General features: G+C 42.4%; 1 protein-coding gene across 1 annotated transcript in view; it reads left to right on the top strand.

Annotated features, from left to right (window-relative positions):
• The window catches only part of ANO2 (anoctamin 2), a 277,547-nt gene that overhangs the window by 32,805 nt on the left and 228,212 nt on the right, over positions 1 to 16,530 (top strand). The window contains exons 2-3 of the mRNA XM_053256041.1: positions 11,744 to 11,842; positions 16,292 to 16,443. Coding sequence (XP_053112016.1) covers positions 11,744 to 11,842; positions 16,292 to 16,443 — 251 coding nt within the window. The remainder of the gene's footprint in view (positions 1 to 11,743; positions 11,843 to 16,291; positions 16,444 to 16,530) is intronic.

Below are 16,530 nucleotides of genomic sequence, written 5' to 3'. Positions count from 1 at the left end.
GAGATACTGGGGCTATTCTCACGATCAGGCAAAATTGGGCTAGGAGAGCCTAGCCCGATTTTGCCTGATCATGGGAGCCACTGGGCTCGCAGGTGAGCCCGATGGCTCCCAGGTGGTTAACCCACCTAAGTAGCCCACTACTAAAACCCGTGGTTTTTTTTTTAGTAGCTGGCTACTCACGAGGAGACCCCCAGAGGGTAGGCGAAAAGCTGACTCCCGGCTCCGGGGGTCTCACCAGCATGCCTTTTGCGTTTCTGGGGGCCAATCGGCCACCATTCCCCCAGCCCCTGCCTGCTCTGTCATGGAGCCAACAATCCTGTGGGCAGCCAATCTGGCTGTCCAGGGCTCCAGCCATGCTCATGTGCAGGGAGAGCAGGCTTAGCCCACTCTCCCCACTCAGCGCCCCAAACCGTGTCTACGTGAGACCCAGCTCACTCTCTTCATTACTTGTAACAAATAGAGACAGGCCCATAAAATGAAATATTTGCAGGCCTCCTTCTGCATCTGCTGGGGTAGTTCCCTTCTGTGCTTGTTTCTTTAACAAGCTCCCAGAAGCTTCTGAAAAGCCTACGGAGCATGCCCCACATGTTAGTTAAGGAAAGAGGGAGAGGAACTCACCATGCCCATTATTTACCAGATTAAGAATGTGTTTTCTGTCTTGATTCTTTAACATTATTGTTAATAAGGCTAGTAGTAACAGCATGGATTACATTAGTATCCTTGATTATTGGCCACTATGGCTGGGGATGATGGGAGTTGTAGTTCAACAACAGCTGGAGGGCCAAAGTTGTGCAGCCCTGGTCTATCTTGACTGGATGCAGGATTCCATTGCCTCTGACAAGGGTCTTTTCAGCCTAGCTGCCAGAGAGCCTCTTCCCTGGAGATGCTGAGGACTGAACTGAAGAACCCCTGCACATGAAACATTGCTCTGTCACCGAGCTATGTCCCCAATGAGCAAGGAAATAAACATTAGCAATGTGCCAGTTATGATTATGATGATTGTGTCATCATGGTGTTTTACAGAGTAGAGTAAGTAAAGGACAGAGGCGATCCCTGCCTTGATTTAAATAAATTATAGGTTTAATTCCAAACAAAACAATAATTAAAGCATGCACTTCAAATGTTGCTGTTATAACCATGGCAATATCATGTAAGTAATATTTTGCCATATCCCAATAGGCCTGATCTTAGTAAGAGTCCACATTTTCAAGATGTTCATTGTATTTTAACAATGCTGTTCCTTGGGCCTCTAGAAATCCAAAGATAGCTCTAATCTAGTTTTCTGTATGCCCATTTGTATGTCTTTTGGTGATGTAAGGAAAAGCATAGCCACTCCAAGGAAACTATTAATTATTTCTTTTTCTCACCTTCTTTCCTGTAAATGCAAATTCATTTCTTGTAAGGAAATATGACTAGTTTCGTGCTTCCAAAGGAACTTTAGAATAATGTTTCTGAACCAACAAGCACCCCACACCCAGTGCTTCATTGCAAACCTATGAGTTGACTAGAGAAATATTTTGTGATATGGCTTGAGAGAGGATGGCAGGTAGGTGCCTTCTGTCTAAAAGGTGGGGAGAAATAATAAATTCTACTGTCCGTATCCAAGTCCTCAGGTCAGACAAAATAACTCTTTGGATCCCAGGCATAATGGTGTTTGTTTGTTTGTTTGTTTGTTTGTTTGTTTGTTTAAAAACCCTACCTTTCCTCTGAGGAGCTTATGTGCTCCTCCTCCTGTTTTACCCCCTACAACATTGCTGTGAGGCAAGTTAGGCTGAGAGACAATGACTGCCCCAAGGTCACTCAGTGAGCTTTGTGGATGAGTGGGAACTTGAATCTGGGTATTCCAGGTCAAAGTCCACCTCTTTAACCACTACATCACACTAGCTTCAGTCCTTAAAACTTAGAAGTGAAGTGTCATAGTGGCAATTCCAGCCTTATACTACCATTTGGCTGGGGGATGCAGATTTGGAGGGCACAACTCAGAAGCAACAAAATGTCGGCTACTTCATTTATTTTTATATTTTTACCTAGGGAGGCGGACACCATTTGGGTGTTCTGCCTCAAGCATCAAATGTCTTCAGCTGTCTCTGCACACCTATTCTATTTTATTCAGAAATGTACATCTTGCCTTTTAATTTAACAATTTCAGGATTGCTTACAAAAATGTGATTTTTTAAAACATTAAAATTTAGGGCTGTGCATGGGATGAATTATTGGCCTGATACCAATAATGAATCAGTCCATTCTTGTATCATGCACACAATGCAGGGGATGGTCTGATACAATAACAATATGATTTGGTTTGTATTGAAGACATTTTTCACTGGAATAGTTTCCAGTGAAAAATACTCGGATAGGACTTGCATTTCCTCAGACTTGATTATCAGTTTGATTTGATGCACAGATATATTACAAATACAGTCAATAAGCAAAACAGCAGTAAAAACAGCAGCCGTTAAAATACCTCAGAACTGCAGATGAAAGCCTGTGCAAGCAGAAAAGTCTTAGTCTGGAGCCTAATGAGCAACCATGGGCAGAATATTCCAGAATTTGGGGCAGCCCCACAGAGAAGGCCCCATTCCTGGTCACCACCTTCTTAATCTCTGAAGCTGTGGTGAACATTGAGAAGGGCCTCTTATGATGAATTTAACAAACCGGCAGAATCATGTGGGGGAGTGGACAGTACTTTAGAAGCTCCTGTGGTTTTATCAACTGTGTGTGATGGGTAGAAATTCAGCAAGGAAGCAAATATACAGTTTGGAGATTTGGCAATGGGAACTGTTTCCCCTGTAGAATTAATCAACATTAATGAGGTGCAAATTAACTTTTATGTTATTCCTTAAGGGAGGTTATGTCCAGAAGGCCTTGCCATATCTTCCATTGATGGAAGCTATGCTTGTTGACGGGCACTAACAAAGATAAAGAACAGGGAATCACGGATAACAAGTCAATGAATACAAACCCAAACCCGTGAACAACCCTGGACAGGTCAAAATATGAAAAATGCAGTATACACATGTAAAGGGTAAAAAAATACTCCAAGTATAATCTGATCCTCAGACCGCAAAAGGCATCAACAATACAGAGATAATGTAAATACAGACAATGTGGGCTAATGAAAAGCTCTTCAAACTAAAAAATATCATTCTTGACAGAAGCTGATGTAATGCTTGTAGTGCCAAATTGCTTGAAGTAAATCCTCATAGCTGAGAAGTAATAGTCCTGAATGAGACTATAGCTGAGAGGTAATAGTGCTGAATGAATTACAGACGTCATAGTATACTTTCGACAAAGTTCCCCACCAAAGACTCTTGAGTAAACTTAGCAGTCATGGGATAAGGAGACAGGTTCATGTGTAGATTGGTAACTTGTTGAAGGACAGGAAACAGAGGGTAGGAATAAATGGACAGTTTTCTCAATGGAGGGAAGAAATAAGTGGCGGGGGGTCCCCCAGTATGGGGACCAGTGCTTTTTAATTTATTCATGAATACCCTAGAACTTGGGGTGGAGTAACTGGCGAAGTGGTCAAATTTGCAGATGACATGAAACTATTTTGAGTAGTGAAATCCACAACAGATTGTGAGGAGCGCCAAAAGGATCTCTCCAAACTGGATAAGTGGGCAACAAAATGACAAATGCAGTTCAGTGTAAATAAGTGTAAAGTGATGCATACTGGGGCCAAAAAAACCAAACCCCAACTTCACATATACACTGATGGGTTCTGAGCTGTCAGTGACTGACCAGGAGAGAGATCTTGGGGTTGTGGACAGCTCATTGAAAGTGTCAACTCAGTGCACAGCAGCTGTGAAAAAGGCAAATCCATTCTAGGGATCTTTAGGAAGGGGACTGAAAATGCTAATAGGATAATGCTCTTATACAGTGACAGTGAGATCATATAATCCAAATATACAAGCTATGTAAGTCAGATGATTTTTTTCACACAAGGCAATATCGATCAATACCTAATCATTCTAAAATGATATCTTTCTAATCAAGATGGGTGGTACCTTGTAATTAGACATGGCTATCAAACTCCAAGTGACCCTCTTGGGAGGGACGACACTCCTCTATGATAAAAGATTATAAATGTTTAGGCCATGGATTTGATTGAGAGACGTTTCTCCCCTTTGGGGGACTTTTCCCTTTTGGAGGCACCTTTCTCTCTTTGGGGGGATTTGCCTCTCCTTTTGGGATTGTCTCCTTTTTTCCATTTTTCCTAGCTTTGGGCTTCAGGGTCTGGCTATAGTTCTTTTGATTTTTTTCTTTCTTTTAATTTTTGCTGGGTCTCCTGTTTTGAGTGCTATCCTTTGTGTGGCTGAAACTGATTTCCAGACTAATTCAATATATTTGGTGATATGCCTACTGAATTCCTTAATATGTTTACACTTCTTAAGAGTTGCTCCTTTAACCTATTTAATGTAACTCAAATAAAATGTTAATTTGATTTCTGGAGTGTGTTCATTTTCTGGGCAGTAGGCAAACAGCTGGTCGGACCCAGTATAATCAGGAATAACAAAATTCCTACACAACTAGTCTGTTAGCAATAGGCCTTCTCTAGTCTCAGAGGCAAGATGCCTCTAAATACCATTTACAGGGGAGCAACGGGGCTATTCTTACGATCACAAAAATCAGGCTAGGAAAATCCTAGCCTGATTTTTGTGATCGTAAGAACCACCGGGCTCACAGTCGAACCCGGTAGTTTTGGAGCAGATAACCTGCTCCTGTAGCCTGCCCCTTAGCCCGGGTTTGCGGAGCGAGTGCTCCACAAACCCGGGCTATCTACTCGTGAGTAGCCGCGGCGTGGCTCCATACCATGGCTACTTGGAAGTAGACCCCTAGCTGGGAGGCTTAAAATCATATTTCCACCAAGATGGGGCTCAATTTGTACCAGCTGCCCTTAAGTTATTTACAGCTAAAGCCTGCTCTCAGTTGCTTTATGGGTCGCAGTTGGGCCCGTATACTAACTGCACTCCACTAGAGATAGTTCAGACAAAGTTTCTGAGATCTATTCTACAGATCCCTAGATGTGTTCCCAATGTAATATTGAGGATGGAAACTGGCATGCCTAAGATGGAAGCCCGGATGTGGTTTTCCATTCTCAGCTTCTGGTTGAGATTGTCTTTCTTTTCTACAGGCCTTGCTCACTTAATTTTTACTGATAAATTTAATTCTAGCTGGAAGCAGTCAATATCTCGCCAAATAAGTTTATATGGCTTTAGCCTGGATGGTCTATTAGAAATGGGTTTTTGTCACGCGAGACTGATATTAAAGCAGCGGATCTATGATATGGAAATGCAGACTGATCGATCTTTAATCTCTAAAGAAGTTTTCCTAGGTTTACAAATGTATAATACTAAACCTGCGAATTACCTGGGTAAGATTACTATCACTAAATATCGCAGGATGTTTACATTGGCCAGATTTAATGTGCTACCTTCAGCTGAATTAGAAGGTAAATTTAGAGGGATCCCAAAAGAACAGAGACTATGTCCTTGTGGCTCTGGAGAACAGGAGTCTATCTTTCATATCTTACTCCGCTGTCTTTTTTATAGGGACTTACGAACTTGTTATATTTCCTCCTTACTGACTGATTTCCCAGGGCATACAGATGCATTTTACGTCAACTATCTGCTCTCAGATCAGAAGGAGGAAGTAACATTTAAAGTTGCTAAGTTCTGTGAGGCAGCTAAGAAGGCTAGACAACAGATGGTAAATCAGATTATGCTAACGGGAAATTGCTGATTAGGATGAGTCCATGTTCCTGATTATATTATGTATATATTATTACTATATTACGTGTATTATTATGTATGTAAATTTTGGTCTATGACCGTAAATAAACATGACTGACTGACTGACTGGCTTAAAAGCAGCCTCCTGGTTCGGGGGTCTCCCCAGTATGCCCTGTGCACTCGCACAGGGCATACTGGGGCATCTGGGGGCCGCGTGGCCCCCAAGATCCCCAGCCCCCTCCGTCTCCGTCTCAGAGCCGGGCATCGTGTGGGCGGCCAATCTGGCCACCCAGGGCTCTCTTCCCGCTCACTTCCCAAAACTGGGTCTCATGGATCGTGAGACCCGGTCCAACCTCTTGCCTGTGGGCTTCTTGCCTCTTTATCAGGGGTGTAGCCATAATTGAGCAGATGGGTTCAAAGAACCTACCCAGCTCCTGAGTCCCCCAGTTCCACCCCTCCCTATTTTCTTAATTATCTCCCTCACTCCGAGGGGCTGCCGGGGAGAGAGGTGAACAAGAGCCCCTGTTCCCTAGAGATGCCCCTGCTCTTGCTTGTGGGCTCCCCAGAGGCATTTGATGGGCCACTGTGTGAAACAGGATGCTGGACTAGATGGGACATGTGCCTGATCCAGCAGGGCTGTTCTTGTTCTTATGAAGCTAAAAGTTTAAGAAAAGCTGCAGAAGAAGAGATAGAATCTCTACACAAAAATAAAACTTGGATACTTGGATATCCCGGAAGAAAGTCAGTAGAATGCAAATGGGTCTTCAAACCAAATACAGTGCAGAAGGAGGCATTGAGTACTAGAAAGGCAGATTAGTAGCCAAGAGATTAGTAGCCCTTAAAGGGGAATCCTTGCTGGTATACCATTGAGCCAGCTCACAAGGTGGGGGCTTGGCTCCACTTGCCATTTGACTGCCCCCCACCCATTGCCACTCAAGGGCATACTGAGTGTGAACCAGCTTGATTTCAAGCTGGTTCACACATCCCCAGCAGTGGTGCAACTGCTGTCAGAAGAAGGGCTTGCATGCCATTTAACTGGATTTAAGTGTCCTTTCCCTGCCGAGGGTGGGCAGTCCATTCATTCCAAAAAGGCACGATCATGCCTTGAAGATCAGCACACCCCTTTGAAAATCATGGTCAATGGCTTCCACTCTGCAGGCATTCTGACGCTTTGCTCATAGTCTGGCGATGCTAGTGCTATGGAGCTTGCTAGGATGTGGTCTTGGTGGACAAGGAGTGGGTGGCTCCCCGACCCTGAAACCAGAGGTTGCCAGACTGAAATTGGACAAATTCATGGTTACAAAAATTAACCGCCGGTTTAGCAAACTCCGGTTTCACATTATGTGCAAAGGTGGCCAGAATGTGTGTCTGAGATACAGCCTGGAAGAAGTTTGGTTAAGGAGAACCAGAGAGGGTTCGGGGGGGGGGAGTAAAGATAGTTGTAACATTAATATATGAACTCTGGGAGGAAAGAGTGTGTAAAACCAAACTCCCTAGCCAGAAGTAAATGAAAGAGTACTGTTCTTTAAAAGGAACCATTTTGTAAGCAAGCCAAGGAGACTATCTCTGTCTACCCTTACACCTGCCTTCCTGTGCTACCAAAGCTGAAGAGACCAATAAAGACAATTCTTGATCATTAAGAGAACATATATGGTGGCAGCGAAACAAGACCCTGTTGGGAAGATTAGGAAGTAGAAAGCACACAAAAGCTCCCCCCTCGCATCACTGTTATACCCCATGTTCCCCATCCAAATGAAATATCTCCCTTCTGTTTGTGATATGCAGTCAAAAATGTATGGTGTTGCCTGCACCACAATTTGTGGTGTTGCTGCTTTGGAGGACTCTAAGGCATACCTTTATGTGGCAGGTTGTCTTTGGGATAATGTTATGGAGGCATTTTGTCATCACTTCATGGATTGCTTCCTCCTCTACCTGATTGATAGGCTCATCAGCATGCTGCTCCTTGACTGGTGTGTGTTGACAGTGTTAATATGGCTGCTTGGAGAATGGTGTGTGTGTGCACGTGCATGCCCACTATGTTCTCTGTTGTTCTTTTTTTCTCCCTTAACTTTTCTGCTGGGAGCATATACTATTATGTTAACCAGTGTAAGCAGTCCACTGGCTTGCCACAACCATAGAATTCCTGGACAGTCTATCATCCTGCCAATATCCTATATAGGATAAAATTGATGTTACCATTGATTTCTGCCTAAAAGAAGTAGTTGCCTCCTTCCATATAATCATTTGATATTAAATCCTCATTTGTTCATAATGACTCCATACATTATTAACCACAATATCTGCTGCTAATGCCCAATACAGCTTAACCTCTCTGTTTTTCCATACAGACTGGCAAGAGCTTGTGCAGTGTTTTGCATAGTGGTGTCCCTTTGCAGAAATGCAAACTCAGATACAAATAAAAATATACTTAACATGTAGTCCTTAAGTGTCTTTATGTGGGTATAGGATAATAATTATTTTGTGATGTGCAGCTTCCTTTTTCGGGTATCTGTTTATTTCATATATTGCACCTTCTATTTCCTGTAATCAGGGTCTTCTTAAGACTCTGAGAGACCTGGAGGCAGAATGTTCATTTGATTGATTGATTGATTGATTAAGCGCCATCAAGTTGGTGTCATAGGAACATAGGAACATAGGAAACTGCCATATACTGAGTCAGACCATTGGTCTATCTAGCTTAGTATTGTCTTCACAGACTGGCATTAGTATTGTCTGGCATCAGTATTGTCTTCACAGACTGGCAGCGGCTTCTCCAAGGTTGCAGGCAGGAATCTCTCTCAGCCCTATCTTGAAGAAGCCAGAGAGGGAACTTGGAACCTTCTGCTCTTCCCAGAGCAGCTTCATCCCCTGAGGGGAATATCTTGCAGTGCTCACACATCAAGTCTCCCATTCATATGCAACCAGGGCAGACCCTGCTTAGCTATGGGGACAAGCCATGCTTGCTACCTCAAGACCAGCTCTCATTAGTGACCACATAGATAAATTCTCTTCAGGATGATCTGTCTTCAACTTGGCGTTTTAGGTGGTGCATTCATTGCTATCTCAATTGAGTCCATCCAACTTGCTGCTGGTCATCCTCTTCTCTTTCCTTCAACTTTCCCCAGCATTATGGACTTCTCAAGGGAGCTCGGTTTTCGCATAATGTGTCCAAACTATGATAGTTTGAGCCTGGTCATTTTTGCCCTGATTGAAAACTCTGGATTGATTTGTTCTGTGATCCATTTGTTTGTTTTCCTGGCTGTCCATGGTATCATCTTCTCCAGCAACAAAGTTCAAAAGCATCAATACTTTTTCTGTCCTGATTCTTCAAAGTCCAGCTTTCGCAACCATTGAGTGTCACAGGAAAAACCATTGTCTGAACAATTCTAATCTTTGTAGGTATAGAGATGTCATGGCATCTAAATATCCTTTTCAAGTCCTTCATTGCAACCCTACCAAGTGCTAGTCTGTAGCACATTTCTTGACTGCTGGATCCTTAGAACATAAGAACAGCCCTGCTGGATCAGGCCCAAGGCCCATCTAGTCCAGCATCCTGTTTCGCACAGTGGCCCACCAGAGCTTTACTGTTGATGGTTGATCCTAAAAGGCAGAAGCTATCCATCTCTTCAACGTCTTCATTATCAATTCTGAGGCTGGTTGCTGTACCTGTTGTCATTAATTTAGTCTTCTTTACATTTAATCGTTAATCATTTCACTGTGCTCCTTGACTTTCATTACTAGAGCTTGTAGATTATCCACATTCTCCGCCATCAGATTGGTATCATCAGCGTAGCACAGGCTATTGATGTTTCTTCCTCCAACATTAAAACCACGCTCATCTTCTTCCAATATAGCTTCCCTCAGTATATGTTCAGCATATAAGTTGAATAAATAAGGAGAACGTATACAGCCTTGTCTTACTCCCTTGCTGAACTGGAACCAGTCTGTTTCACCATGTTCCGTCTGGACTGTGGCTTTCTGTCCTGTGTATAGGTTTCTCACGAGAACAACGAGATGTTCTGGGAGACCCATTTTCCAAAGGATATTCCACTACTTGACAAGGTTGATGCAATCAAAGGCTTTTATGTAGTCAATGAAGCACATAGTAAGGCTCTATACACAATCAGTGTGTACAGCCGAAAGGGTACTATGGGGAGAGTGGGCTTGACCCGCTCTCCCTGCAGATGAGCACTAATCCCTCCTCAGGTGGGCAAATCACCCACCCAGATAAGCAGCAGCTTGGTTCCATCACTCCCACACCCAGCTCGCCTGGAAGTTCTGGGGGTCAAGTCTGCCCTGCATTCCTGGGATCCTGCGTCCTGAGTGTGTCCGCTGCAGCTGTGGCAGACACACAGCCAAAAAACCCGAGGTTAACCTTGCTGCATTAAGGTGCTTGCTCATTTAAGGGGGTGGCTCTGTAAGTGGGCTTGCTGCCATGGAGCCATTGGGCTCACCTGTGAGCAGGCAAAACTGGGTCAGGCTCCCTTCGCCTGGTTTTGCTCGCTCATGCAAATCGCCTCATTGACTTCTTTGGGGTATTTTTTGGCTTTCCCAGTTATACAGTGTGCATCAGCAATAATGTCTCTTGTTCCTTGGCCTTTTCTGAAACCAGCTTGAATGTAGGGTTCAAGCCCTTTCCACATAGGGTTCTAATCTGCATTGGATGATCCTGAGCATTATTTTGCTAGCATGTGAAATTAAGGATATTGTGTGACGGTTTGCACAATCTGTTAAGTCTCCTTTCTTTGGTATTGGTATGTATACTGACCTCTTCCAGTCTGTTGGCCACTGTGTTATTCTCCAAATTTGCTGGCAGAGTTTGGTTAGATGCAAATGAAGAGGCAAAAGTCCCACGGTGCTGTAAACAGGTTTGTTTGTTTATTTAACATATTTTTATACCACCCAAAACTTACGTCTCTGGGTGGTTTACAAGAGGATAAAAACAACATTAAAACATTAGTTAAAAACAAAAACAAGAAATTTAAAATATAACAATTTAAAACCACAATTTAAATTTTTAAAAACAATATTCTAAAACAACATTAAAAACAAAACAGTATCAGTTAAAAGCCTAGGTGAACAGGTGTGTCTTTAAAGGCTTTTTAAAAATGTAAAAGTCTTGGGCTTTTAAATTGGCCCAAAGAATGTCAGCCGAAGCCACATTCAGGGGCAAAATACAATCCAATGTAACCCTGTTACAAAAACACTTCTTCAAAAACAGGGAACAATGTCTTAGAGTAGCCAAGGCTAATGAAGCACATTTGCAGAGATCAGCAAAGAAGTGTTTTTGTAACAGGATTACATTGGATAATATCTTGCCCCTGAAGAAGGCTTTGGCCGACATGTGTTGGGCTCAAATAAACCTGTTTAGAGCACCATGGGACTTTTGTCTCTTCATTTGCATCTGTATTTGGTGCTTGTCGTTTTTCTTCATCTATAGTTTAGTTAGAGCCTTGGTTAGAGCCCCTCTTTTCTTTGGCTGCAGTACTACAAATGTTTCATAAGTGGTGGAATGAAATGTTTGCACAGTTGTGCAAAAATGCTGTTGCAGAAGCACAAAGGTGCAAACAGAATTAAACAATAGTGTGGCCATTATATATAATGGATGCATTGTCAGACAACTCATTTTGTGCAATTTTTGCACTTTGCAACAGCACTCTTGTGCAAACTTTACATTCTGTCGAGTGTGCATCATTGCACACTATGTGAGCAGCTACATCCTATGTCAACATAATAATCCAAAATTCTGAAATATCTCTTTATCCTGAGTTTTATTGCCTTGAATGAAAAGGATTGATCTGATCATTTGAAATAAGGAACCATACTTTGGATGCCCCCCTGTTCCAGGTGTGGGGCCTGGAGCAATTGCTCCCTTGCTGCCCTCCCCACAAGACCCAGCCTGTAATTTATTTAGTGTGTTTTTTTAAAGTGTTGTAAACATTCACATGAGTATCTCCAGTGGAAATGCTGTCAACATGATTTTTAATGTTTTCACTCCTTCCATCTTTCAGAATAAGAGCCAAGGATTGAGTTTTGTTCGAATACATGCGCCGTGGAATGTACTTAGCCGAGAAGCAGAGATTCTTAAAATAAAAATGCCCACTAAAAAGGTAAGTAGTGCACAATTCTGTTTTTATTATTTGAAAGCTTGCAGAATATTGCAAAGGAATGGCAGTGAAAGGGGTTTGTTCACATTACAGCACTAAGTGAGGAAGGAAGTGGGTTGCCTTGAGCCTAAGGGTCATTCCACATATTCCTATAGCAAGAGGTGTGTGGTTGTGACAGAGTATATGCTTGTCAGGGAGTTGCAACCAATCCTAGATCTCTAGGCAGGACAACACATTGCAGGAAATGCAAGACAGATGCCTAAACCCCCTCCATATTGTAGAATAACATGTCATATTGTGACATCATGGTGCTCTGTATTTTCTTGCCCACACCATCAACTACTAGTGATATAGAACAGAAGCAGGGAAATGCAGCACAACACGACTCTATTTAGACATTAAGCTGTACATGTGTACAGATATCTGTAAACATGTACATGTTTTTATGTGAATGATGTATACTTTTGTTCATTTTTTAAAAAAATGAACTTGTGTACAGGTCCCTTCAAAATGCAGTGTACAGACAGGATGCAGAGTGTGTGTGTGTGTGTGTGTGTAAACTGCTTTTAAAGTGTAAAAACTCCCAGCAGCTGCCTCCCTGGAATGACACATTAGGAGCATAGGAAGCTGCCATATACCGAGTCAGACTGTCGGTCCATCTAGCTCGGTATTGTCTGCACAGACTGGCAGCGGCTTCTCCAAGGTTGCAGGCAGGAATCTCTTTCAGGCAACGTACTGTATGCTTTGGTAGTTTGTTGGTTCAATAAAGAAAATCTTGTCTTATAAAAAAAATCTTGTCCTATCTTGGAGATGCCAGAGAGGGAACTTGGAACCTAGATGCTCTTCCCAGAGTGGCCCCATCCCCCAAGGGGAATATCTTACGGAGCTCACACATCGGGTCTCCCATTCATATGCAACCAGGGTATACCCTGCTTAGTTAGGGGGGACAAGTCATGCTTGCTACCACAAGACCAGCTCTCCTCCTCTGTCAAGGCATTGTGGCAGAAAGCATGGCAGCTTATGGGAGGCAGCCACAAGGAGTAGCTCTGATTACCCTTTATACTTCATAAGCAATTTTAAAATAGCCAAAGATTCCACCTGATAGACAATAGATGGAAACAGCCATGGTGTATAAGGGAATACCGTATTTTATGGACTATAAGACGCTCCGGACTATAAGACGCACCTTAATTTTAATCCAGTTTTTCAGAGTTTTAACATATTAAACTGTTAAAACATATAAGATGCACCTGAATTTTGGCGGATATTTTTCGAGGAAAAAAGTGAGTCTTATAGTCCATAAAATACGGTAACTCTGATAAAGCCTCTTCATGTTCTGTATGAGGAGGGGCAGGAATTAAAATGCTATTTGCAAGTTGTTGTTTTTAACTTGTGGGGAGTACGTCGGTGGGTAAAGCCAGTGTCGTTAGCCCTTCAGCCCCTTTGCTCAAACCAAGACATCATTTCAACCAGAATGCCATTCTTGTTTACTAGAAGATCCAGAATTATTCTAATAACTGAGCACTGTTCTGTCTTGAAGCTGTTAAGTTTTCAGAGACCATCAGTATGTTGCTTGACTAGTCCCATAGGCATCTGTGAAACAGAACTTATCTGTGCTACAGACTTAAAATGATTTAATAGCAATTTCCTCTCTCCAGAGAAACCTGGCAACTGAAGTTCTCGAAGGGGTGGGGTTAGGGATCTCTACCATCTAGTTTTCAGCACTCTCACCAAACTGTAATTTGCCAGATGCTTTAGGGGAAGCAGTGACTGCTGGATGTAAGCCCAACTAACTAACAGAAGGTTGCTGGTTCGGATCCCCGCTGGTATGCTTCCCAAACTATGGGAAACACCTATATCGGGCAGAGGCGATATAGGAAGATGCTGAAAGGCATCATCTCATACTGCATGGGATGAGGCAATGGCAAACCCCTCCTGTATTCTACCAAAGAGGGCTCTGCAAGCACCAGGTGTCGAAATCTACTTGACAGCACACTTTACCTTTACATACCTAAATGGGCATACATCCAAGGGTGTTTTGTGTCAATCTGGATGCTTTTTTGACTGAAATTGCAAGCTTGGCACTGGTTCTGACTAGGAAAAAAACCTTGATTATTATTCCCATTTCTTTCTAAGCTACGTAATAAGTCAGTCCAAACAGATTTGTGATAACTTGCTAAATTTCAAACAACTGTGCCTTTCACACTATGGCTTGACGTTGGATTGATTGTTATTCTAGTGCTTTCAAAAAGGTGGTAGAAAAGTATTGTTGCTTCATCTATTTTTTCAGTTTATTTTCACCATAGATGGCCAGCCTGTAGTTTGATGCCAAAAGTAGCAAGGACAGCAAGTGTGGGGTGAAGAGGTGGGGCACGGGTTTTGGCATGTCGGGGTCAGAGCAGGAGGGTCTGTGAGCCCAAGTATGACATACAGTCCGGCCGGTGCTTCTGACTGACTCTCCCACAATGTATAGCTTCCTGCTCCATCCGCTCAGTGGACCACTGCGATAATTTATCTTCAAGAGATGTAACCTCATATTCTTTGCAACGAACAGTGGCTGGGTTCAGACATCCAATGGACCTGCAGTTCCGCACCCACTCCCCACACTCTCCCATCTGCGTTTGCATGTTGGGGAAAGGGGCCTTTCTGCAGCCAGCAAGACTGCAGAAAGGTGGGGGAGCTGGCTTCCTTCTTGACAGAAGGACAGCCCGCACAGCCACTTGGGCCAGAATGAGGGAGGAGGTCCCATAGGGCCCAAACTGTGGTGCCAGCATTCAACTGTAGCACTGGCATCACTATACCGGAGTTAAGAGTGGTGAAACTCCACTCTGACCAAAGGTACAGAGTGAAGTTTGGTGAGGGAAACCACAGGTCTCTACTTGCCCTTAACTATGGTTTGCCGAGGTTGGACATGCAGCTTCAGAAACTGAAGGGGCCTCCAGCTTCCCAGTATGTCCAAACATGGCCAGTGTGTTTCCTGGGGAGGGGACTGAACTGAAATTGAAGACCTTACCGCAATATCCAACTCTGGAGAAATAAAGCTCTCTTTAAAACTGAATTTAAATTTGTCCCACCTATATCCTTCAAAGATATTTCTATGCTGGAGAAATTGTGGTGAGACAGGTATATACTGTCATATGTGGTTGACTTGTCCACACATACGCCCATTTTGGCACAGGGTCTTGCAGTATATAAAAGATGCAACTGGAAATGTGCCACATGAACCAGAGACAGTTGTACTGAATGACTTAAGAGAAATTTTCAGATTTGCAGAAGGAAATAATTGTGTTGCTATTAATATCAGTACAGTTTAAAATTGCCTCTAACTGGGGGCGGGTGGGAGAAGACCACCAGGAATATGAGAATGGTCTCTAAAAATATGGGAAATTCTAATTTGGGACAAAATATCCTTGCAAAGTAAAGCATCTTTGAATATGAAGTATAACAATTGTTCATTAGAAAGGTAGATTATGTTTCTGAATTTTACTGACAATTCTAAGTCCACTTATACTAGTCCGGAGAGGTTAAAGATGATATCTATCCAGCTGATATGTAAATCTCTAGGCGGTGTACAAATCCCAACATTAAAATCACAGGTTAAAATGCATAAAACATGATAAAAACAATATAAAACAAATTATTAAAATTATTAAAATTTCAATTAAAAGCTTGCAAGAACAGGAAAGTCTTGAGGGTCTTCCTGAAAACAGAGAAGGAGATGCTCTTATTTCAGCAGCTCTGGATGTTATGTTAAATGTTATGTAAAACATTTGTTTATAATGATATTGATATTTCATGTGCCCTATTTGATATTAATAGTTCTAATTATGTTTGTATTTTGTTTATAATTTGCTTGCTAGTCTTGTGTGATTCATTGCTTATATTAGTTTGTGTGTGTAAAATGAAAAAAAGGAAAATAGTTATTAACAAAACTGAATATGAAAAATGTGATAATGAATTTAAGGCTTTTAAATAGCAAGTTACTCACATGATAAAGGACTCAGCAAAAACTGAGAGGTTTTCAGATCTGGAGGAAAAACTGATGGCCATAAATAAAATATCTTAGTTACTAGGGGGGGGGGAAGAAGAAAACCAAAAGGTTATAATGTGTAGGACAGTCAAGATAAGCAAGGCTTTCTTCTTTTGGAAATGGATTTTGGGAAATCTGAAGAGAATATAGAGGATCTGATCAATCCTTTTGAGAATCCAGACAACAGGATGAGAAAGAACAATATCAGCTTGAGAGATATAAGAGAAGGACGGGATCTGAAGAAGTAGTGGGTTTATTTACTCGATAAATAATTTCTGCTTATGTTATGACTCGGTGATGGGTCCAACAATGAGGGGCAGGTGGGGAGGCCAGTGACTTGGCATGGAATGGTACTTGCCCCCTTGGCTCCCTCTGGTGCTACCTAAGACACCTATTCATGCATGCACTTTTTGTTTCTTCAGACATATGAAATAAAGGAAGAACGTGGAATTGTCAACAAGCTGTCTGAAATATGGGACAAATTTACAAAACCTTTGCAGCCCAACGTGCCACAGCAAAACACCACCAGGATGAAGAATTTGTCTTACCCCTTTTCCAGAGAAAAAATCTATTTGTGAGTACAGAATCATAGGTGCTTCTAACATTCTCCTCATTTGAAAGTATCCCTGTCAGGGAGGTCTGTGCGGGACTTAGGTCAGCC

This window comes from Hemicordylus capensis, chromosome 5 (genome assembly GCF_027244095.1).
Source record: "Hemicordylus capensis ecotype Gifberg chromosome 5, rHemCap1.1.pri, whole genome shotgun sequence".
NCBI classification, from domain to species: Eukaryota; Metazoa; Chordata; class Lepidosauria; order Squamata; family Cordylidae; genus Hemicordylus; species Hemicordylus capensis.
Note: the sequence above shows the minus strand (reverse complement) of the source record. Positions and strands in the feature narration are given on the sequence as shown.